The 23,362-nt window shown below is 54.2% G+C and overlaps 1 protein-coding gene across 3 annotated transcripts in view; it reads right to left on the reverse strand.

Annotated features, from left to right (window-relative positions):
* The window catches only part of Ttc7a (tetratricopeptide repeat domain 7A), a 112,937-nt gene that overhangs the window by 10,789 nt on the left and 78,786 nt on the right, over positions 1–23,362 (reverse strand). For all 3 annotated transcript variants that reach the window (XM_028892854.2, XM_037197970.1, XM_028892863.2), the window contains 4 exons: positions 13,806–13,922; positions 11,097–11,191; positions 9,258–9,392; positions 1,810–2,012 (listed from right to left, as the gene is read on the reverse strand). In XM_028892854.2, coding sequence (XP_028748687.1) covers positions 1,810–2,012; positions 9,258–9,392; positions 11,097–11,191; positions 13,806–13,922 — 550 coding nt within the window. The remainder of the gene's footprint in view (positions 1–1,809; positions 2,013–9,257; positions 9,393–11,096; positions 11,192–13,805; positions 13,923–23,362) is intronic.

Consider the following 23,362-nt stretch of genomic DNA (forward strand, 5'->3'; position numbering starts at 1 on the left):
CCTGTGGAAAGGGGATGGGCTGCCCACGCAGGAGCCGACTGCCCCTCTGCTCACTGGTAACCGAGAGTGGGCGACCTGGCTCCGACTCGCTCCAGTTTCATTAAATCAGCAAAGAACCCCAGGAGGAGAAAAAAGGGACCACTTCAGTAACATCTGCAGGGAGCGACTCTGGACAGCTATTCGGTTACCATGGAAACCCATGGTTGGCAACCGCTTCCATTTCAAGAAAATAGCTACAAACAATAATAAGCATAAATGAAAAATGGTACGCTGTTACTTCAAAACTGTGCTTGTTAGTGGATGTTGTTGGGCTTTGGGGCTGAGACTGCAGGCTGGCATTCGAGAATCTCGCCAGCCCAGCCCTCCTCAATAATGAGGTTTTCTGGACATGACCCCTAGTGAGGCAAAGCTGATGTCTGAAATGCAGGAGGAAAGGGGATGTGCCTTGTAGGAAAAGGAACTCTAGCTGGCGGGGCTGACCACAGGACGGGAGGGAGCTATGGGAAGGAACAGGGCTGTGTGACACTGTGGCCTGTGATTTCTTTATCTGGGGCTCAAAATGCAAACAGCCGAAGGAGAAACCGTGGCGGCAGGACGAGGGCTGGGCAGGAAAACAGGCTTGGCTCTGTTTTCAGGGACAGCTGGGGTTAGAAAGGATATAAAGATGCTTTGGTCCAGCCTTTCCTCCATTCTCCCAAGTGATTTCTGAGTATACACCTACACTCTTTAAACCCAGTTTGAAAACCAACTCCTATGGCCTCTTGTCAGGGCTAAGTTCCCCTCTGGCATTGGAAACCCTCTGACCTCACCCTATTCCCATCCTTGTGATCTCCACGTGCCAGATGTCAGGGACGCTGCAATAGCCACTCTCAAGGTGAGGGGGCATCCCACTGGAACCCAGACCTCAACAGGACCTCGCTCACTGTGGGCTCCGAAATGGTCCTTCAGAGACCACCCGTGCCTCAGCAGGTGGGCTTACTTCATACCACACTCCATCTGTCCTGATCTCCGTTCTCCGGAAGCAGCTATGGAGAGCAGGGGGCAAAGGTCATCTGCAGAGTCTTACTCTACCAGAGTAAGAAAAACACAGTGATGTTTCCTGGACCATAGACTCTTCACTGGATGGATAAGCAAAATTAAGGTTCAGAGGTGGTGACTCACCTACCCATGATCACCCAAGGTGGAAGGTAGCTGGGACAGGACAAGCACTTCTCAGCTACCGAACCTCTCCACCCATGGGTGTGGATGTATCACTGTGCCCTTGGTACCCAAGTCCTGAATCCATGTTCTAGAACTAGCATCTGGTAGACTCTTTTACAACCCCGGGGCCATTCTCAGTGTCCACTCATGCCAGACCTGACATGGCTCACCCTTGATAACACTGAGTCCTCTAAGGACACAGAGCTCCCATGGAATGAATGGAAGAGGCAGCCCAATGTCTGGGGACGAGTCTGAGGACCCTCATACAAGGCATGTTGGGAAATGCCTAGAGTCTGGGTAGCTCCCAGGATAAGGCTCTAACAAGTGGCCATGGAATCTTGGGGTATAGATCACACATAGAATTTCACAGCAATATGGAAGCCACACACACACAAACATGCCAACCAACCCTTCTGGATTTTTTTTTTTCCATCAATATAGACTCTGGTGAGCGGGAAACAGCTCACCCCTGTAAGACACATACAGATGCCCCTCACAGCAGAGCTTGCAGGAAACCTCGAGATGCCGGCAGTGGCGGTAGCAAGCAAGGTGCTGGTGTGAAGGGCGAAGAGATGGGAAAGGAGGTGGTGGGAGGGGAGGGGGACTCACCAGGCTGTGCATGATGCGCACGCCATCCGGGTTCACGGTGAGCGCTTCCTTGTACAGCTGCTTGGCCTCTTCCAAGTTGCCCTTCACCTCAGCCAGCCGGCCTCGCATGTAGAGCACTGAGTGAGAGGTGGGGAAGAGGCCAGCAGCCTCCTGGATGCAGAAACCTGCTTCCTTGAGGTGTCTCTGCTCCATGAACAGCTCAGCTGTGAAGACAGAGGGGCCGAGGGAAGTGTGAGGGGTGGGTGGTTAAGTCAGAAGCAGCGGCCCCAGCCCACATCCCTGAGCCAAGAAAGGCATAGCACAAGGCTACCTTGCTGGGAAGAATAAGGAAGCCACTGAGTACCGGGCCCTAAGTGCCTACTCTGTCAGTCACCATGCTGGGTACGAGCTGCCTCGGCCAGTGCCACGCAGACCCTGGAGAAAGCGCTTTCACCACCCCACTTTAGAAACCCACAACAGCATAGAGAGAGAAACTGATCGAGGCAGGGTTGGTGCCAGGCTGTCTGACTTTAGACCCACCCGGCAGCGGGAATAGCGTGGCCCGGGGTTGAATGTCTGATTGCGTGTCTTTGACACGCTTCAGTGTCTGTCCACTGCCTTTGCCCACTGCTTCTGTGGGCGGATGGCAGGATGGGGACAGACCTGGTGACTCTCCCAGAGGGGAGGCCTCTCCATCCAAGCAGATTAGCCAAGGGACTTGCTAGGCCCTGGCATGCTCAGGATGAGGTGGGAGTGTGCTCGGAGGCCTGGAGGGTACCAAGTCCTGTGAAGGATGGGGGCAGCGAGACCTGGGGCCTCTGAGGAGGCACACAAGGCTCAAACCAAGTGGCACAGTGACATGGCTACCACCCCGTACTTAAGGAGGCCAACTGGGGGAAAGCCCCAGCTTCCCTTACAGGTAGTCTTGGAGGGAGGCACGCGGAATTAGGATCTTCACTATAAACAGTTAAGCTGAGGTGGCGGTGGCGCAGCCCCTCTTAGAAAGGCCAACGGCTGGACTGGCCTTCCCTCCCCCCACAGCCTGTCTCCAACTCTGCCACACACACGCACACACACACACACACACACACACACACACACACACACACACACGCACACGCACACCCGCATACACGCACGCACACGCACACGCGTGCACACACACATACACGCGCGCACACGCACACGCACCCCTTGCGGCCAGCAGGCAGCATCCGCTAGCTCCTCATGCAGATCTAGGGGAAGAGGTGCCCCGATTCTCCCATCTCCAGGCAGCCCACAGAAGTGCGCATTTCAGCCCCGCACACGGCACAGGCATTCGCCGCCCACCACCGACGCTTTTAGCAACGCCGCCGCCGCCGCCGCCGCCGCGGCTCGCTGGCCCACTCTGCCTTTCTCTCCGAGCAGCTCCCCCCGGGCTGGGGCTGGGGCTCGGGCTCGGCTGCCCCCTCCCGGAGCTGGTGCCCATACGGAAGTCACAGGAGGATGGCAAGGCAGATGGGGAGCGCGGGAGGCCAGCGGAGTCTGGCTTGCGGCTCAGCCAAGAGCTTTTCCCAGCGCGGGGCTGAATGCTGAGGTCACACCAGTTCAGAGCACGTCCCGGGTGGGGCAGGTCACAGACGTCCCCAGTGGGAACTCCCAGGGAGAGGTGGGCAGACCTGACTCGGGCGTCCCTTCTGCCCGCCAGGAAGGCAGCCCAAGAACCGTAGTAGACATCAGTAGGGGTTCCTAGGCAGGAAGGCCACCTCAAGTTCACTGTGTAATCCAATCAGCTTGCCTCATCCCAAAATATGACGGAGAGCGTTTGGAACACTTTTTTTTTTTCTTCTAATGTGGTAAGAAGCTGGGATAATCAGAGGAGGCAAACTCTCATGCTGTGGTTACAGGGACAGGTAGACATCCAAGGCTCCTCTCCTTAGAGGCAGAGTGGCACCAGGAGATGGGGACTTGGAGGCAGGACCCCCCAGGGCGGGGCTGGCCAGTGGTCAGGGATCCAGCTGTCTCCCTATCGGCTCCCCTTTCCTGCTCTCCTGCTGAGCTGTTCCCGGGGCCTTTGCACAGGCTGTATTCCTAACCGAGTGTAGACTACGCAAGTATACTGAACACTGACTACATGTCCAGTCCACCCGTAAGGAAAGACGTGGTAGTGGCAACTGAGCCACCAGAACACTTGAGGGGTCCAGGACAGTGACATGACAGGACACATTTCGGGGTGTTACAGGGCCAGGGCGGGCCAGGTCGGTGCCACTGTGGTGTGGCCGGGGAGGTGTGGCTCACATTTGAGCAGGTAGAGAGAAGGGAGAGGCCAACCTGCAGGCAGGCTCCACTGTGGCGGAACCCCCAAGGGGACAGTGGAGAGACAGGTGCCGGGTGAGGCTTGGTGCAGGGTAGATGCCCGCGGGCGCGCGCACACACACACACACACACACACACACGCACACGCACACACACACACACCAGCACCTGTGGGGGATTTCTCTGTGGATAGGAGCTCTGAGGATCCAGGGTCATACTCTTAATGCCTAGATCTCACTGAGCAGCCCCAGCCAGGCTGGGCCCACTTGGCTCCGCCATGGCTCATTAAGCTGTTTACAACTTGCTGCCCTGTGCCTCCAAGGCCTCAGGAGACTGTCCCTGGTCCCAGCCTTGGGTACTCCTCATATCAACAGATTTCAATTAGTGCTGGGGGGGCCCTGGGGGCGTTCTGAGGCCCTGGGCCCAGGCGAGAAGCCACACACCAAGGACCACTCCCCGAGAAGTAAGTGGGCTACTCTGCCCTCCGAAGGGTCTCTATCACTTAGGCAGGAAGCCAGGTGACGAGTCAGAGAGGCAGGTCTCCTGAGGGCTCTGGCCGCGCTGTGAACAGCCCCTCACACACAGGTCCAGCCTCCTTGGCAAGGCCTCAGACTTGAAACCAGCCGCACAGGTTCCGGGGGCTTCGATGGACCATGTCTTCCTACCCTCGGTCCTCTGGGCAGGTGCCCTCCTCAGCTGCTTGCTGTATTACCAAACATGGTGCTCTTAGCCAGCCAGCCGGCCAGCCAGCCAGCCGAGACTGCAGCAGGAGCCTGGTGGCATGGTGCCCACCACTGCCTGGATCCTCTTCCTCCTGGCTGTCAGGCTCACCATGCCCACACCCGTGTGCTCCCCGGCCAGGGCTGGGTTAGTGCTCATTGCTCCGAGCTTAGCCTTATCTAGGGCAGCTCGCAAACCTTTGTTCTTCCCTGAGTGCCAGAGCTCATCCCTCCCCGGCTCCCTTTCTCTCTTCCTCCCTTCTTTGCTCGGGTCTCCTTATCCTCCCTGCCGCGGGCTCTGCCTCCTCTTCAATCTGTTTCTGGTTCTCTTCCTCTTGGCTCCCGGGTTCCCTCGCTACCCTCCACAGGGTACAAATGGAAAACATCTGCTCCCCGGAGCTTTGCAAGCGGCCCTTTTATTGTTCTTCTCCGAGACATCCTGGTCTAACCCTGCACCCAGGGCTGGTTCCACACAGCCCTGCCCCTCCTGCCAAAACCAGGGCTCCAGGCCCCAGGCTGGGGGCTAAGTTCTCTCTCTAAGGCCCATTTCCACACTCTTGTGCAACAAGCGGGTGTGTGTGTCGGGGGTGTGTGTGTGTGTGTCTTATCCCCAGGCTGTTCCTACGCTGAGAAGCAGGGGGCCCTTCCAGGATCTCGGGGCCTTCCCAGGTGAGAACCTGCCAAGACCTCAGAAAAAGGAGGGAGATGTGTAGGGCCTGGGACAGGAAAGAACCAGATACAGTTCTAAAACAGTGCTTCTCAACCCGTGGGCCATGACCCCGGCGGGTCCAACGACCCTTTCACAGGGGTCGCATATCAGACATTTCATCACGTTCATAACAGTAGCAAAATCACAGTTATGAAGTAGCAATGAAATCATTGTATGGTTAGGGGCCAGCACAACATGACGGACTGCATTAAAGGGTCGCAGCATCAGGAAGGTTGAGAACCACTGCTCTAAAAAGCAATCTCCCCTGCCTGGCCTTGACCTCCACAGTGAGGACATTTTTATCCATCTCACAGGAGGTAAGCATGGCTCCCCCGTGAAGCAGGCCCTCAGGAGATGTGGATGCTCAGAGTAAAGGTAGAGAGGATAGGAATGTGGGTAGAGAAAGGTCAGAGGGTCACGGAGACTCCACAGAAGAGCATGACCCTCCAGCGCTGAGTCCCAGAGAGCATGGCTGAGGTGAGCGCAGTCAGGGCCCAGGACCTCACTCGTCCACACTGGGGGGGGGGAGTGTTGGAGAGAGTGGGGGGCAAGCAGGGTAGGAGCCAGGGAAGACAGAATGAAGAATGACGGCAAGGGCGAAGAAGAATAAGGGGAGGGCAGGCTGAAGCCAGGGGGCTTGTGCGGCTCTTTTCTATAACGTGCTGTCAGCCTGGCTCTGCCCTGAAAGGCAGGGTCCCTCCTCGGAGCTCCGTGTGACCTTCTAGCAAACTTCAATTCAGACACACACACACACACACACACACACACACACACCCGGGGTGGCTTCCACTTGCAGGGTGAGGCCCCTAAAGCTCTCAGGTAACACGAGTGACTGGGACTGGAGACCAGGTCAGCTTCCTGCAAACGCAGAGAGAGCCTAGAGCTGTCCAGGAGTCCTTGGGCCTCCAGGGCAGGGGAGTCCCTGTGTCCACTGTCCACACCCCTTCTCTCTGGTACACCATATGATGACAGAGATGCTACCAGGAGTGAGAAGAAGGGGTGTATGTATGTGTGTGTGTTATGGAAAGGACCTCTCCACACTGAAGATTCCGGAACACACACATGGGTCTGGTAGCAGCATTCCCAACCTCATAGACCCACTGCCCAGGAAGGAAGACCTTCCCCCCGACCGCTAGCCTCAGAGCAAATCCTCCTGGAAGCTGGGGGGCTTGAGGGAGTGGAAGGAGAACGTAAGTGTGGGAGAGAAAGCATAACTTTCCCAGCTAGAGTTGTTTCACGGTGGAACTTACTGGCCAGACTCGGGATGCGCTGGTTCCGAAGTGATGAAGGGTCGTTTTTTCTTCTCTGTACATTCACGGGATCTATTAGCATTAGTGTGTGCAGGGGCGGGGTTGGGTTGAGGGCGGGGGATGCTGATCTTTATATGCTCAGCCTGGGTCAGGTAGGGCAGTTTGGGGATGAGGTGTGGCCTTGGTGACCTGGTCCTGTCAGCTTTGCCTCCAACAGGTACTCAGTACATGCTGGCGAACATGGCGGCCCAGGGACAGAGGATGCAAATGGGTCCCAACATGCTCGTGATGAGAGACCTAGGGCACATTCTCTCACTCCCTTCCCGGCCATGGGAGCTGTACATCCGTCTACTTCCTGCTTCCAGAAGGACAGATCTCATGATGTATAGTGAGGCATAGGGACATGCAGAATAATGCCAGAGTCCTTTGCAGCTGGGGACAGTCAGAGAATGGAGCCCCAGCCAATGAATCATGAGATGAGGGGATGCATGCACATTCTACGGTCTGTCCTTATGGGAAGAGGGAGGGTACTCCCCCTCCATGTTTATCTTCTGCCTCAGAATGTGAGGGTCGCAAGGAGCCACTGTGAACTACACGGACGTGAGCAATGCCCTAGAGATGGCAGAGTGTCACCCGAGGCTGTCGTTTCCGTATGGGTGAAACAGGCTTCTCCCTTGTATAAGACAGTTTTGGATCTGCGACCACGCCCGATTTGTCCGCTGTGACTTATGCTCTTCCCTGTGTCCAGAGGCTGCTCTCAGGTTCCTCTGTGCGGTGACATCCAGGATAATGTCCAAAGCAGAAAGGCTAACGTGTGGCTTACTCAAGGGTGGATGTTTACGGTGTCACGCCCAAATTTTGCTCCAGGTTTCGAAAAGCCTCCCCCTTTCCTCGGAGTTACTGCTGGCCTGCGCCACTACCCCAGCATAAGGCGATGCCGTCTGAGAAACCCAAGGTGCCTTCAGACACATCCCAAGTGCAAATCCAAGACACTTCAGGAAACAAAAGGCCTGGAGAGCTACCGGCAGGGGCTCGCGGGCGCAGCCCTTGAAGTTCCCACGACCACGGTGAGCTCCAGCGTGGGCTCTGTTACACCTGCCTCTCCGCAGCTCCCTGAAGGGAGCAGAAGCATCAGTTTTTCACGCCTTTACACTCCTTCAATGTTCCCTTTACTCTGCAGCTCCCACCCGCTGCTCCCAGCATCCTAAGGGATCCTGAGATGCGAAGTGGGGCAAGATTTGCATCATTACTACCGTGCTGTCCTGTCTAGGCTTCCTGTGAATCCCCTCCAGATCCAGAGTCCACGACAGGATGCATACTAATGTGTCCACATGTGGAAAGATGTCATGCGAGTAGCCTTGGGTTCTCCTTAATGAGCATTCTAACTCTTGCCAACACCGTCTATCCAGGGGACTGGTTATCTACTTCCTATTGCTTTCTATTCCGTCCCCCTCCTTGGGGATCATAGCCCACTCCAGTGAGAACAGGGGGAGGGTGAGACTAGCCAGGGGAACAAGGTCCCAGGGCCCCAGGCTTTGGCAGTTTCAGACCAAAGGCAGGGTGGCCTGGTGTAGGTTCAGATCTCCTCTCCTCTTCCTGGATTCTGCCGGAGACATTTAATTCTACTGTTCACTCCTATGCTTGATTTTTCTTTCCCCTGTAATCCACCACACCACGGGCAGGTTAAGTTGCCAAACACTTTCCAGCGAGTCACTCCTTGGCATTTCTGAGCCAAGCACACAGTCTGGGGGTGCCTCATGGCCTCTGGCCCACCATGAACCCCAAAGGCGGCTCCAGAAGCCACGTGCTAGCTGCGGAGCACCCACTACCCACTACGGGACATAGAAAGTGCTTTTGCCTGTGAGTCACTTCAGACCAGGGCTAGCCGGTTGTCAGCCAGCATGCACGCACAGGACTCTAATCTGGGCAACTTCAGCCAGGGCTTCCGGAAACCTATCCTGCTAGCACTCATTTGCCTGTAGGAACAGTGCTGGCTGGGGATCAAAAGGTATGTCACCTGGACGGCCGTCTCCATGTCATTCGCCCTCTGGACTATTTATCCTCACAGCCTCGCCTGACCTCAAACCTCTCATATTATTGCCACCACGAACCTCTCAGGTTAGGGAGGCAGGCATTCTCCCCACAGGGCAAAGAAGAGAACCCCCAGCCAGCCAGCCAGCCAGCCAAGACAAGCAGAAACCTCAGGGAAAGGGAAGTAGGTGGTCTTGTTCTTCTGGAACATGCCTCTCCCGGGGCACCAAGACAAGATCCCAGTATCGGAGTTCTGAGTACATTCTCTGAGGCTAGGATGGGGGGACTTGAAGAGGGGAGGGAGGAGAGAAAGTGAGTTTGGAAATAGAACTACAGAACTCAAGAGTATAAGCCTATGTAAGCTTCTTCAGAAATCTCCACCTCCCCACCCTCATCCTCAAGGACAGGGTCTGGGCATCTGGTGGCTTCAGCCATACAGATGAGCATAGATCAGGGGACACTCACCAGCCTGGAGCCAGATCTGTTCCAGTGTGGTCCACAGCTGCATGGGGCCCTGCTTTAGGACTGAGGTTGTTATGGTCAGCTCCGACATGGCCTCCTCCAGCCTCGAGGCTGCGATAGATGATGCCCGCCGAGAGCCTGCAGAGCAAGAAGGCATAGGGCTGAGCAAAGTCAGGGTACCGCATGCCCCTGCCTAGAGGTACCCTTGCAGGGTACCACATTGACTGCCTAGAGCAGTCAATGCCCAGCACTGCACGGCAGTCAGGGCATCCCGGGCAGCTGCCAAGAAACCAGCTACGGACCCTCGGAGGGTCTGCTGTCCACCCCTCTCCACAGAGGGGCAGGTGTGCTTTTTAAGGGGTAATTTGGCAAAAATTCCACTGAGGATTTATCCCCAGGGAAAATAATCATAAACATCAGCAAAGATGCTCATTTGCCTTTAATACGGGAAAGAGAAAATTACCCAAATGTTCAACAGTAGGAGCTGATTAAAAATAAGTGAAAGTGTAGTCACACAAGGCCCTGAAGACACGCTCGTGCGGCGCTGATACGTAAAGGTAGTCACATTATTCAGGTGAATGGAGAAGAGCACAAGCACATTACAACAACTAAATATGAGTGTGTGTGGAAGGAATCCCCTTCCTTAGGTGGTGAATGGAGAGGTGATTTTTTCCTTTCTTTTGTGATTTTGACTTTCTGTTTTCACAGTACACATGGTTTCACAGATGTTGAGATCCCACACATTTGAAGCTGGGAAGCAAAAGATCCTTGGACCTATGCCCTCAGAGAACCTCTCTTGCTGTGGTTATGGGCCCTGCTCAGGATATATAAGCTGTTGACATTTGAAATTCCCATGCAGGTGAACCACGAATGCTTTCTCTTTCTCAGAGACTATAACGGCTCCAATAAACTCAGGAGGCCTCAGGACAAACCACAGGCGGCCAGTTTATGAGACAAGAACATGGGGAGCCCTGACAACTGGACGCAACTCTTCTCTCTTTAATTACAAGAGGTCCCCCCCCCCACACACACACCATGCCCTTCCTTGGAGAAGGTGGTTTCCCGAGCAGCCAAGCAGCCTCACAGTGTGTCTCTGGAGTCAAGTGCTGGGTTTGGCTAGTGAAATCCACTCCATCTCTAACAACAAAGCATGGCTTAGCCCACATCACCAAAGTGAGTGGGTAGGGGAAGAGGGAATAAGAGCAGTTTTTCCAAGTCCAACCCCACCCACACTTCCATCCTGCAGCTAATTTCTCTCGTGTCCTCGAGGAAGGTTTCTACTTGAAGCATGTCCTCGGTTTAAAGATGTACATTTATAATTCCTCATCTTATTTGAATTTTATGAGCCCTGGGTTTCGGGATGAGTTGTCCAGTAAAGAGTCCAGTTTGAGGGGCTGGAGAGATGGCTCAATGGTTAAGGGCCCTGACTGCTTTTCTTGAGAACCTGGGTTCAGTTCCCAGCACCACATGGTGATTCACAGTTGTCTGTAACTCGGGTTCCAGGGGATCCAACACCCACACACAGACATACGTGCAGGCAAAACACCAATGCACATAAAATACAAATCATTTTAAGAGTCAGCCTTGAGTTTGGAGCGGGAACGAACTCAGCCCCTTCTTTTCTGTTCGACCCCAGGGTCAGACCCTGGGCAGACGCTGGCCAACGGCTTTGCTCTGAGGGGCAGCAGTCTCTGCCCAGGCCAGCTTTCTGTCCCATTCTCCTCCCGCTTTGCTCTGCTTAGGAGGTACGGACCTCCTTCTGTCGCCCACAAAGGGTGGCCACCACCCCTCTGTGGGCCAATGGCCAGCCCCACCCAGAGCCAAGCTCAATCCCGATCTTACCGGAATCTGCGTCATGGGCATCCGGCAGAGTCAGGTGAATGCCATTCTGTTTCTTCACCGTGAGGCCTTCGAAGCTGCCATCCCTCTCCAGGCCTCTGGAAGGCAAAGGAGAGCAGGACTCCATGATGCAGAGGCCCGGCACCCTCAGGGCCAGCAGGGAGCATGAGGGAACCCCACTTCAGCAGACTCTAAGGCTAAGAGTCCAAGCTTAAGAAAGAGAGCAAATCCAGAATGTCTGGAAAGGATAGAGACAAACAGGACAGACAGACAGACAGACCAGCATGGGCAGACATAGAAACACCACAGCATCCATGCCCTCTTTGAAGGTGAGGCCTCTACCTCCAGGCACAGGGACTGTTTGTTGGCTGGCTCCCGTCTAAGGACAGTCTGGGCGAAGGGCCAGTGGCCACACTCTACAGTGGAACCCCCAGACTGCCAGGCAGCCCCAAAGGAGCTCGGATTAGGGAGGACGAGTGGCAGACAAGCAAATGTGGGGGTCTCATTTTGTTTTCCATCCATCTCTAAGTCCCTGCATCTCCCACCCCACTGGGGGGAGGGGCTTTCATTTTCTCAGAGTGGGAGGTGGGAGGGACCAGGAAGGAACCTTTGCTCAAAAAGGTAGCAGATGTTGCACTCCAGGCCAGCCCCTTCGCATGGCCGAGGAAGCCATGGCACTTGGCATGGGTTGGGGAAACTCAGGAGAGCCACCACAGGAAAGGTGCCAGGGGGTGTCTTCCCGTTGGAGGTACATGAAGATGTTGGCTCCATAGATGATGGTGTCACAGTCCAGGGCATCTTTGTTTTCCTAACTCGAGTTTACACTGGCCCTGACTTGGTTTGTAGATGCTCAGCCATCTTAAGTGGACTTCAAAGAAAACCATCTCTCCAAACAGAGCAGATCAGGGATGGTTCCTTTCCTTCCTCACTGTGGTGGTTTGAATAAGAATGGCCCCCCTTGGGCTCTTATAATTGAATGCTAGTCACCAGGGAGGGGCACTATTTGAAGGATTAGGAGGCGTGGCTTTGTCGGAGTGTGTCACTGGGGGAGGGCTTTGAGGTTTTAAGCCAGTAAGTCAGTCAGTCAGTCTGTTTCTGCCTCTCTCTCTCTCTTTCTCTGCTTGCAGGTCGGGATGTAGCTCTCAGCTACTGCTCCAGCACCATGCCTGCCTGCACGCACGCACGCACGCATGCCTGCAGGCAGGCATGCTCCCTGCTAAGATGATAATAGACTAAACCTCTGAAACTGTAAGCAAGCCCCCAATTAAATGCTTTTTCTCTTAGAAGGTTGCCTTGGTCATGATGTCCCTTCATAGCAATAGAGCAGTGACCAAGACTTCCCCCCCCAATTCCAGAAGCACCTGAGTGGGAAGTCAATGAGGTCCTACTCTTTCTCGCCTACCTGACTTTTCCCATGGTCCTTCCCTTTTGAAACGGAGCATGCTGTGCATCTTCAAGGCTACTGACCGACACCTGCAGAGGAGCCTAGGTTAGGGCTCACTTCCATGCAGGTGCCCCCCTCAAACTGCACTGTTTCTCTGGCTGATTCCCAGGAGAGATCCGGTCCAGCCCATTTGGGCAGCAAAATTAGAGCAAGTTTCAAAGTCCCCTGTCTCCTGAGGGACTGGATCCAGACTTGTGGGCCCAAGCAGTGACCTGGCTGAGTTCTGCTGTATGTTGGGGTGAGAGAGTTGTGGTGGTTTCCTGAAGAGGTAGTCTGCACTATGAGCTCTACCAGCCTCGCAGGACAGAATGGAATACGTGTGTGGTGACTTGGAACATCAGGGTAAGCTCAACTGTCCCTGCCCCTGTGAGAACACCTGGCAGCTCCACAGCCTGCTGCTGAGTCAAAGCTACCACTCTGTGGGGCCTTGTCTAGACTGGCCCCATGTACAGCCTACCCGCCAGCCAGATAAGGAGCAGCTAGCTCCAGGGCAATTCCTGTGGAAACCGAGCCAGGCTGGGAACCTGCTCCAGCAAAAGGCATTTGAATGCAAATCCGCCCAGATCAGAGAATGGTCCTTGGGCTTACAGGGCCCATCGCTGGGGATTGTTTCTACTCCTTGTGTAAAAAATCCATCACCCACAGCTTTCTGAAAGTTTCTACCCATAGTTCTGCCCTGCTTTCGAATCTCCCAGGCCTGGTAGCCTGCAAAGGGAGGGCTGACTCTGTCTGAGTTTTTTTTACCCCATCCTATTTCCTTGGGTCTCCTCTGATTTCACTAGGAGAGAGGTTCCTTCCTCTAAGGAGAACTGAGGCCTTTTAGGTTCCCAGAGTGCCTGTGCATATGCTCCATGGTCTGGGATTCAGGGTTCGCTTCCCAGTATGGTCATTTAAGAGGCAAGTGACTGGTAAATTAGACAAAGGCTCAAGTCTCAGACTCTGCTAAAGCAGAAGACGTACGTGGCTGATGGATCACAAAAAGGAAGAAGCCCAGGACCCGACTCAGGAGCTCAAAGAGGACTTCTCCACCACCCTGAGCTCTGTCTTCTAACCAGGTCTTCGTGTGTGGTATAGGAGACTGTCAAGGGATGAAAACTGAGCCACGAATCTAAACATCCCTAAACACCGAGTTCCACATCTCCATCCAAACCAACCACCACATTCTGTAGGGACTGTGGCCTTTGAGACAACTGTTAGCCTGGCAGCTGCCACGTGTCACCTCTGCCCTCTACCCGGGGACACCCCAAGGGGCAATGCCAGCCACTTACCCCAGCTGAGAGAAGTTGTAGAGAGTCTGCCACAGCCTCAGCATTTGCCTGCAGGTCACGAGGGCTTCTTCTGGGCCTTTGAGTACCTGCTCCAGCTTCACCTTGGTGAACATCAGGCTATGGGGAAGGATAGCCACAGTCAGCAGGCCCTGGCTTTCCTTCAAGGTTGGGGTTGCGGGGGAACCCCACATGCTCACCTCCCCAGCCCACAGAAGGCACAGCCTCTGACACGCCCATCAGACTTTCTCTCCATGCCTCAGTTTCTTCCCTTCTTCATAGCCAAGCAATGAGATACCTTTCAGCGTTTGCCGGTGTCTGCCCTGTTGACCCTACCATCTGCCCTTGATCAGACAGTATGTCTCTCAGCTGGGACTCCCAGGCCTGCCTGGTGCACTCTGCCCTTTCACAAGCTCAGCTAAGCAACATCTGGAATACTACCAACCCATGGCCAGGATTTATACTTCTGTGCCCAACAAGGCACAGGAAGGCACCTCAGTAAGAGCCACACTTAGAAAGCAGCCTTTTATCTTACGTGTATGGGTGTTTTGCCTTGCATGTATGTCTGGGCCACACTCCTGCAGTCAGAAAGAAGCTCTGAATCACTACCCTGAACACATCACCAAAGGCCAAAGCATTTAACCAGGATCATTAGCACTCTTGTTCACTAAGGACTAGGAAGGGCTGGGAAGCCCTGTGGTGTCAAGTGCTAGCCTTTCCTAGTTAAGGAGGGCCACCTGTGCTGGAAGAGGGGGCCAGGCAGCATGGAGGTATCACAGTGTTTGGGTGTTTTTGAGATCAGCACATTGGCAATACTATTATTATACAGCAGCTGCCAGGGCAGCCTTTGCACAGTGGCTGAGCCACCGAGACCCACACAAGGCTGTGGCCCAGCTCCCAGAGTGGTCAGCAAGCAGTGAGATCCCTTCATCCACTGCCACCGCTGCCGAGACTCAGCATGACCACAGACTTGGTCACGGCCCGTGCTGAAGCGTGGCCCACGTGGCCACACACGCCAGCTCCAGGAAAGCTGAGCTGTGCTGGGAGCCCCACCTGAGGTGCCCGGGCTGCGGCCTGACCCAGGGGGAGCCAGCCCTACTTTTCTCTGCACAGACCTGGGCCTCCATGTTCTCCCCCTGGGCTTTTCACCTCTTTTTGACTATGACTTCATATAGAATAATAAAGATGGTGGAATTTACCCTCATGTGCATTTCAGAAGAGGGGTCTGGGCTCTGGGCACATATTTGTTCCCACTCTCCCTCAAAAATGCCTTTTCTGCTGCTGCAGATAGCATCTGCCCTCTCCCTACACGGCCTCATCTCTCCATTTCACACAACCTGGGCTTACCTTATTTTTGGTAGGCTCTCATGTAGCCTAGGATCGCCTTAGAACTCACTCTGCAGCAGGGAATGACCTTGATCCTCCCATCTCTACCTACCAACTGCTGTGATTACAGGATTTCAGATGGGTGCTATAATGCCCTTATGGACAAAAACTTCTGAAGGGAATCTGTCTGCAGAGGCTGATTGGCTGATTAGAATTTCAGGTCTGTGGAGCCCGGAATGTTGCAAGTCCAGAGGCTTCCTTACCTTTGGCTAAGTTCTGGCCCTCCAGATCAGCCATTCCTCGCCCTCATCTTTGTTGGGAACTAACATCATGTGCCAGTAGATAAAGAACTTTCTAGAATTTATCGGCTTAGCTTCTACCGATCCCAAAGCTGAGAGAGCCGTCAGACAGGACCCTGGGCTTCTAGAAAAGCTCCCCTCATCTCTCTGTCCCCGCCTCTCTGATGCACCCCCAGTGCATTTTAAACTTGCCCCGATTTATGACGTCCTCTGTTCTGTAAAACCAGAAAACCTTTTCAAATGGCTCACACATTGGAACATGGAATTTGGGGTAACCTAAATCTGTGTTCCTGGGACCGTGGTCACCCAGAATGGCTCCAGAATAAACTCTCTTCTTCCCTTTAAGATGAGAGCTTTTGGTTTTTACGTCAATACCCTGTTCTGTGTGGTGTTAGGGATTCACCCTGAGCCTCTTGCATGTTACAAAAGCACCTTATCAATTTCTTGGGGTCTTTTTGTTTGTTTGGTTGGTTGGTTGGTTTGGCTCTTGAGATAGGCTCTTGCCATGGAGTTCTGTCACATCTGGAACTCTCGATGTAGACTAAGCTGGTCTTGAAGTCGTGGATGAACCACTGGCCTCTGGGATTACAGGCATGCACCACCATGCCCAGCTCAACCCAGACTTTAAACCCCGCTTTTCCCAACCCTTCCGCAACCTTTCTTGAACATGAGCTCATGACCCATGCCCTGCCTGTGAGGTCCTGAGGGCAGAAACTGGGCAGAACGGCCCAGTCCTGAGCGGGGGAGCTGCAGGGGACAACGGACGCTGCCGCCACCCATCCTTTCCAGATCCCCGCAGAGCTCAATATGCCACGGTCGGGAGGTGCCTCTGCTTCCGGGGTACGAAGCAGAAGAGACAGTTTCTGCCTTAAGGCAACAATTAGAGTCCTATAAATGTCAAGCTGCCCAGAGCCTCAAATGCTGGGTGTGTGGATCTGACTCCAGCGCAAGAGAAGGAACAGGGAAGGGGGGGGGGTCTCTCTGGAGCTGGTGTCTGATGACAGAGTGGGTGGGGGACAGCAGGAGTGTGGGAGGGTGGGCAGGGAGGAGGAGCGTGGGAGAGCGACGGACCTTGGGCTGGACAGGAAGACAACTTAGAGCAATGGTGTTGGGGGTGGGTGTCGGTCTAAACCAATCTTCCCTTGGGTAGCCAGAGCCGCCGAGTTCTAGACCAGTTACCAGGGCTGACCAGCCTCCAGCTTTCCAGGACTCTCCACAGACAGCCTTCTTGGCCAGATCCCCCTTGCCACGGCCGCCACTGAGTCACACCAAAGTCCCGGTGTCAGAGCTAGGATGGGTCTCTGGAAGAGGCCGGAGGTACCATGTGCCGGAGATAGAGGTGCTGAGCTGGATGGGCAGCCTCTGTCCACACAGGCCGTGTCCTCCTGGTGCCTGACATTCCACTTGCGTGAGTGACCTGGAGTGGAATTCCTCAACCCAACGACATCCTCTCCGGGTTGGGCAAGAGCTCCAACCATCACCCTTGGGTGTGAGCCTCAGGCTGAGGGTCCCGAGGCTCCAGATTAGCTCCCGAGGAGTCTTCCTGGGCGGGTAGTTGAACGCTGCCAGAGGGCTCTTTCGACAGAACCTGTCCTGCCTGATGTCCACACCATCAGCACACATGGCCTTCCACTTTGGGCTCCAGCTCACATTCCTCCTCTTCCCCTGTGACCTTGGCCTGAGGACACTGAGGTCAGCAACTCCTTGACACCTTTTTCTGCTTTGTTTCACACTGTGACCTCTGTCGCCGCCACAGCCGGGGCTCACCCTTCCCCCTGTCACATCTGGCCAAATCCTGCACAGATGTCACCCTCCAGCTTTTTCAGTATCTATCTCCACGGGGCTGTGGCTCAGTCAGGGTTTCTACTGCTGTGAAGAGACACCATGCCCATGGCAACTCTTACAAAGGAAAATATTGAACTGAGGCGGCAGCTTACAGTTCAGAGGTTTAGTCCATTATCATCATGGTGGGACATGGTGGCTGGAGGCGTGGCAGTGTACAGGCAGACAAGGTATTGGAGAAATCCACATCTTGACCCCAGGGCAACAGGAAGTGAACTCAGACTCTGGGTGGTATCTTGAGCATATATCAGACCTCAAAGTCCGCCTCCACAGGGACACACTTCCTACAACAAGACCACACCCACTCCGACAAGGCCACGCCCCCTAATGGTGCCACTCCCTTGGGGGGCCATTTTTTTCAAACCACCATAGGCTGAATACCCCCTTTCCAGGGTAAGCCTTCACAATGTCTGGAAGTGTTGGCCTGTCTCTAACTCAGCGATCCACAAACTCAGGTAAAAAACTTGGATCCAATTCTTCTAAGATTCCAATTCTTCTTGTATCTGGCCCAGAAAACGCACACATTTGTTCCCTGCCCAGCTATTAAGACAGAGCCCTTGGCAATGCCGTTGTGAGTGGCTGGAGTTACGGTCATGGCCTCATCAGATCCCTGTGCTCCCAGGGGAGTTTCTGGGGGACAGGTAGGGCAGATTGAACAATCTTGGCTCTCCCTCATCTTCAGGCCCATCATATGCTTGTAGGTATTTTTGAGTAAGTAATGATAAGACTTTAGGAAAAAATTCCAAGGCTCAGGTCCTCTTTCAAGAAGCCCCTGGGTGGCTGTGTGTTCAGTTGGCACTTAATTACACGTCGTGTCTCTCTTGCTTAAAAGTTTTAGTGAAGGTAAGCTCATATGAAGTATTTTTAGCCGGATATTCCAGGAACAAGTGTGTGGCCAGTGCTGGTGTAGGTGGGAAGGTCACCGTTTATCTTTGTGTTCCCATCTGTTTGGGTCCACCTGGCCAAGGAGTTTCATCAGCTGGCTCACGTCCCTCAGTGGCAGTGTGCCTCGCTTCCCCAGTTCCTGGGTGGGTACTTAGCATAATGCAGTGTGTGCTCAGCACGGGCGTCTGGTCACTTGAGTTCTTAGAGCGGCAGTGTGGGAGAGACACACAACACCAGGCAGGCAACACACCGGCTGCCAATTCCACTCCAAGCTGCTCACAAACAGGGTCTGACCTCACGGGACAGGCTCTGAGGAGGAGCCACATGCTCTAGGTGCACCGTGTGGGTTCTAGGTTTGCCGTGTGGGTTCTAGGTGCGCCGTGCGGGTTCTAGAGGTGTGGGTTCTAGTTGCACTGTGCGGGTTCTCGGTATGCTGTGTGGGTTCTAGGTGTGCCATGTGGGTTCTAGGGGTGTGGGTTCTAGGTGTGCTGTGTGAGTTCTAGATGTTCTGTGTGACTTCTAGGTGTGCTGTGTGGGTGTCTGGGTCTTTCTCACTGGATGTGTTGGTGGGGGTCTTCCTCTCTTGGGTCAAAGGTAAAAATATATAACTGAAACATGTCTGTAAGACTGGAATACCAGAATCTACCGGACACCCCAACAAAAGCTACTCCAGGAGAGGGATGGTCATCTTTGATCACATTATTGTCTTTAAACTGCACCGTCAATACCGGCCTGGGAGACAGAGACTTGAACCAAAGTCCCAGCTCTGTTGAGCATGCCACAGGTTCCATACCTGTCAAACAGGAGGGAAATCACCTACTCCCACACTCCCCCTGATGAGCTGGCAGCAGCAGCAGCTGAGAAGCCCCAGGGAGGCACACAGCTGTCCACAGCTCATCCTGCCTGATGTTCAGGGCAGGCCCCTGCTTTGAAGCTGAAACCGTATGAAACTCAGAAGACTTTCTAGGCCTCTGAAGGCTCTGGAAAGTGCCTTCACTTCCTGGCCTGTTCAGGAAGTTCTCTAGCCTCTGAGATGAATGGGAAAGCATCCTCCTCAGTTCGGATAACCCTTTTGCAAATGTCTGGTCCTAGCAGGGAGTTAGAATGCAGACTTCTAGAAGCCCACTGTCTAGCTCTGCTCTCTTGAGCATGTCCCAGGCTTGGGCTTCCTCACACACATCTTAACTGTTCACCTTGTGTACTGTGATGAGGTAAGGGAGTCACCCTGGCCCTGGCTCACTTCCTGCCAAATGGGATCTGGGGATACTTCATCCTTTCCGGCTCATTTTGGGTTCTCTACGAGTGCCCCAGCCTCTCCGATGATCCTATGCAGCTGCGAGGCAGTGACTGCATGACCTAAGCTGTCCAGGGCCTGCACACGGTTCCCCTTGAGAACCATTAGCAGCTGCCCCGAGACCTGTCTTCCTGCCAGGCCTGGGTTTGCCTAGGCTGGGGCCAAGCTCTCGTCTTCCGGAGTTTTTCCTTCATACCCAACTAACAAACCTGTGCCAAAGCACAGAAGAAAGTAGTTGAGTCGGAAGGATTCCTCAAGGCCTAGAAAGCTGTGGATGTCCCCAGGGCCCGAGCAATATTGAAGGAAGCAAGGCTTCAGGGAAGCTTCCAGAACGTTCCATTCTCCCTGGCCCCACTGGTCCCCGCTGAGCTCTTGAGATCTTGGGAGGCTTTTCTTGCTCTCCCTGGCTCCTTGAAGGGTGTCAGCAGGTGTGGCAAGTGTAAGGAAGGGAACATTAGCTCTTTAAAGGACAGTAATTAGTAATTCTAGCTGGGCCTGCTGCGCTGTTTTAATGAAGACTTCTATTTTTATAGAAAACATATAATTGAGTGGAAAAGCAGGCTATTCTCTTGAGCGAGGTGGCCATACCTCTGTAAAGTCTAACTCCTCAGGCCAGAGCCTGCACACGGCACGGAACCCACGTGGAGGGTTCCCTGGCTTCCCCAGCTAAGACGCAGAAAGCTGACTCTGATGACTCGGTATCCCTGCCCCAGCCATGGAGCCTGAGGTAAGACACGGAGTCAGAGCCTCATCGGTGTCCTCTCGGGTAAAAGAGAAACAGCAACAGTGCCTATCACTCCTAGGGCTGCTGGGAGGGGAGCAGGGAGAATGGTGAGGCCCCGACGGGTTTCTAGCACGTCATAGTACCTAGCTATCGCTGGCATAGGTTCTAATCCCTGCTCTGCCCCTCACCGGGTCTTTAATCTTGCTTGATATATTATCTAACCTTGCCATTAACTTCTTCATGTGAGAGTTAGAAGGTCAAATCATGGTGAGTGGTGGTGCGTGCCTATAATCCAACCACTCAGGAGGCAGAGGCAGGAGGATCAGTAGTCCAAAGCCAGCCTGGGCTACGGGAGATCTCATTTTACTAACGACACCACCAGTAAAAAGTCCACCCAGAACAACTAGGCAGGAGCAGGGCTGTGAGATGCTCCAGTCCTCCATGTTTCCTCCCTTCACTTCCTCCCGTCCCTCGAGTCCCCTGTCCTGCCAGTCGGAGGGTCTCCTGAGATGTCTGAGCGTCGTCCGGCCTGCCCCCATCCTCCACCCTCCACTGGGGCGGTAGACAGAGGAGTGGCCACAGTCTCTGCCACAGAGGGGATTTCAAACTCAAATAACCCAAAGAGGAAAGGTCAGCAGCAAGTCTTCAGGGGGGTAGTTTGTCTGAAATTCAAACACTCTAAGAACGGGGAGTCTCCGGGGACCAGGGGATTTGGATGCCAGAGAGGTCAGGAGGGTAGCCAGGAGGGTTGAAAGGCAGGAATATAGGTCTGGAGGAAGCACAGGGGCCCCCATCTCATGACAGGAAGACAGGAAGGGCACAGAGATGGGGGGGAGGTGGACTCCCCACCCACAGCACCACCCAGTCCTGGTGTTCTGCTTCAGCCTGTAATCACCTGGCTCTTGCAGGGAGGCCCAGACCTTGTTTAGGATGCCAGGGTCATGCTAAGCAATGAAGGGCTCCCTAGATCCTCTAAATTCCACTGCTCTGGGAAAGGCACTGGGGCAAAGGACCGATTACACACCCACATGCTCTTTGACGGCGTGATGTACAGGGACTCTAACAAGAATGGCCTCTGGAAGGAGGAGGGGCCATCCCTAGTCCCAGTTTTATTACTTTTCCCCAGACTAATCTTTAACACTCAAGGGATCCTTTTTAGAAGTCCTTAACCCCAAAGCTAATGATTTTTCCCTGGTGCGGAGGATTACTGTGACCCCTGTTCCCTAATCCTTGAAGGCTCACAATGATCCTGCACCTCTTAATGAACTGAACTCGATCCGACTCTTTAAAAAGCAGCGGCCCCAAAGTCTCAGCTTCCTGGAGTAGCTCCTGTCCTTCCGAGTTTCTGCTCCACCAGTGAGGAGCCCCAGCCCGTGGACCTGGCACACCGTGCTCTGAACGGGCCATTCCCATCCGTATGCAGTGCCGACGGCTGGCTGACTCCACCAGCCGGGAATCTCCCAACCTCAACTTCCTTCCCCCACAGGCCACCTCCAGACAAACTCCCAATAGCCTCGCCAGGCTTGGACAGAAAGCACAGAACACAGGGCCTTGCCATTCCAGGTAGACTGAGGACACCTTAGGCAGGACAAGGGCAGGTTCTGGTCTATACAGCTTTCCCATTAAAGAGGCAGGCCAGCCCTGCTCTTGTGGGCAGAGGCCTCTCAAGTCACACAGGGCGAGACCAGAGGTGCTCACGGGATAGGAGAGGAGGGGAAATGCTGAATGTCAAGCCAGCTCAGCCAAGGAGGAGCTGACCTTTGAGAAGGATCCCACAGTGCTGTGATTATGCCTGGCTTAGCACTTCCTCGGCCACATGGCCAGCGAGTCCTGGCTGCCGTCCCCACGCACGCACGGTGGCAGCCAAGCATGTTTAATGAACCCAGCAAAGTGATAAACTATGTGTGTGTTAATACCTTTGATTCCAACCCCCCTCCGTGAGTGTTGGTATTTTAAGCATCCTTTTGATGTGCCACAAGTCCTTAATAAGAACAATCAAATAAACACACTGGGTTAAGGCAGAAATGCTAACAGGAGTCCCAGGACTCTGGATCCCTTCTGCTTGGAGGACTGCACCTCCAGAAATATGTCACACACAACCTGAAAAATAGGTGAAGGGGCCAGGTGGCTCAGAGAAATGCCCTGGAGGTTCAACTTTAGCCTTGACTGGATCTAGCTACAGTCTGGCTCCAGTTAATACCTAGTTATTTCACCTCAAACATTTTCCAAAACAGCCCTGGTTTCCCGGGGCAGATGGCTGAGTACTGCATTTGTTTATCTGGGGCGAGCAGGAGCTTGTAGAGAGGGCTATATGGTTCCTACCCTGGCAAGTGCCTCTGGGGCTCCAACACACCTTCCCTCAGGTCTTCCCAGTCTCCTGGGACTAGGGGCTGGGCCAGCAGGGGCTCTCAGGAATGGCTATTCTGGCGGATAAGGGTGGGTGGCCCTGCCCACTGTGGAGCAGGGGAGAGAACACATTTACTCCCGAGTCACTTTTGGTATGCCCTGGGTCCTCAAAGTCAGCCTGGCAGGCTGCCAGGGCTGGGCAGGGGACATGACTGACAGCTTCGTTATTGGAAAGCTCCCATCATCAGCCTAGGAACTTTGTTTGGTTTCTATGGTGACCTTCACTACAAGGGCCTGACTAAAGCTGAAGGAATGTGTTACCTAAAACCGTCGCCTGACAGGGCTCATGGCTTCAAGGAAGCATGCTCTTCAGTGGTCCATTCCTCTCCGCCCCGTATCCCTGTCCCTCCTGGTCAGGCTCCCCAGCTGCCTCTTCCATGAGAAGGAAGGACCAGCAAAGACAACTCTGGACCTGATCCAAATTCTCACATTCCCCACAGGAAGCCTGTGGTCCTCCTGGCCTTGGGCCTCCTGGCCAGCTGGCACATGTGTCTCGGGCTTAGTCGGAAGCCCATGGGATTTCAGGAAGCTGCTAGGGGTATCTGGTTCCCATCATACCAGGTTCACACTGTCCCCAAGGAGGCATCGTCTCTGCCTCATCACGTTTCTCCCTTTTCAAGCCTGAGCCACACTACCCAAAGGCCATCCATCCTACAGCATGGAACTCAAGGTCCCCTCCATTTTGTTTCCTAATCTCTGAGTCAGAAGAGTTTTCAGAAGCTGGACTCTGTGAAGACTGGGTTCTGCTTTGTGGGCCTAGATGGTGCCTGGAGCCTGTGCCAGA

The sequence above is a fragment of the Peromyscus leucopus genome, chromosome 22 (genome assembly GCF_004664715.2).
Source record: "Peromyscus leucopus breed LL Stock chromosome 22, UCI_PerLeu_2.1, whole genome shotgun sequence".
In the NCBI taxonomy this organism is placed as follows: Eukaryota; Metazoa; Chordata; class Mammalia; order Rodentia; family Cricetidae; genus Peromyscus; species Peromyscus leucopus.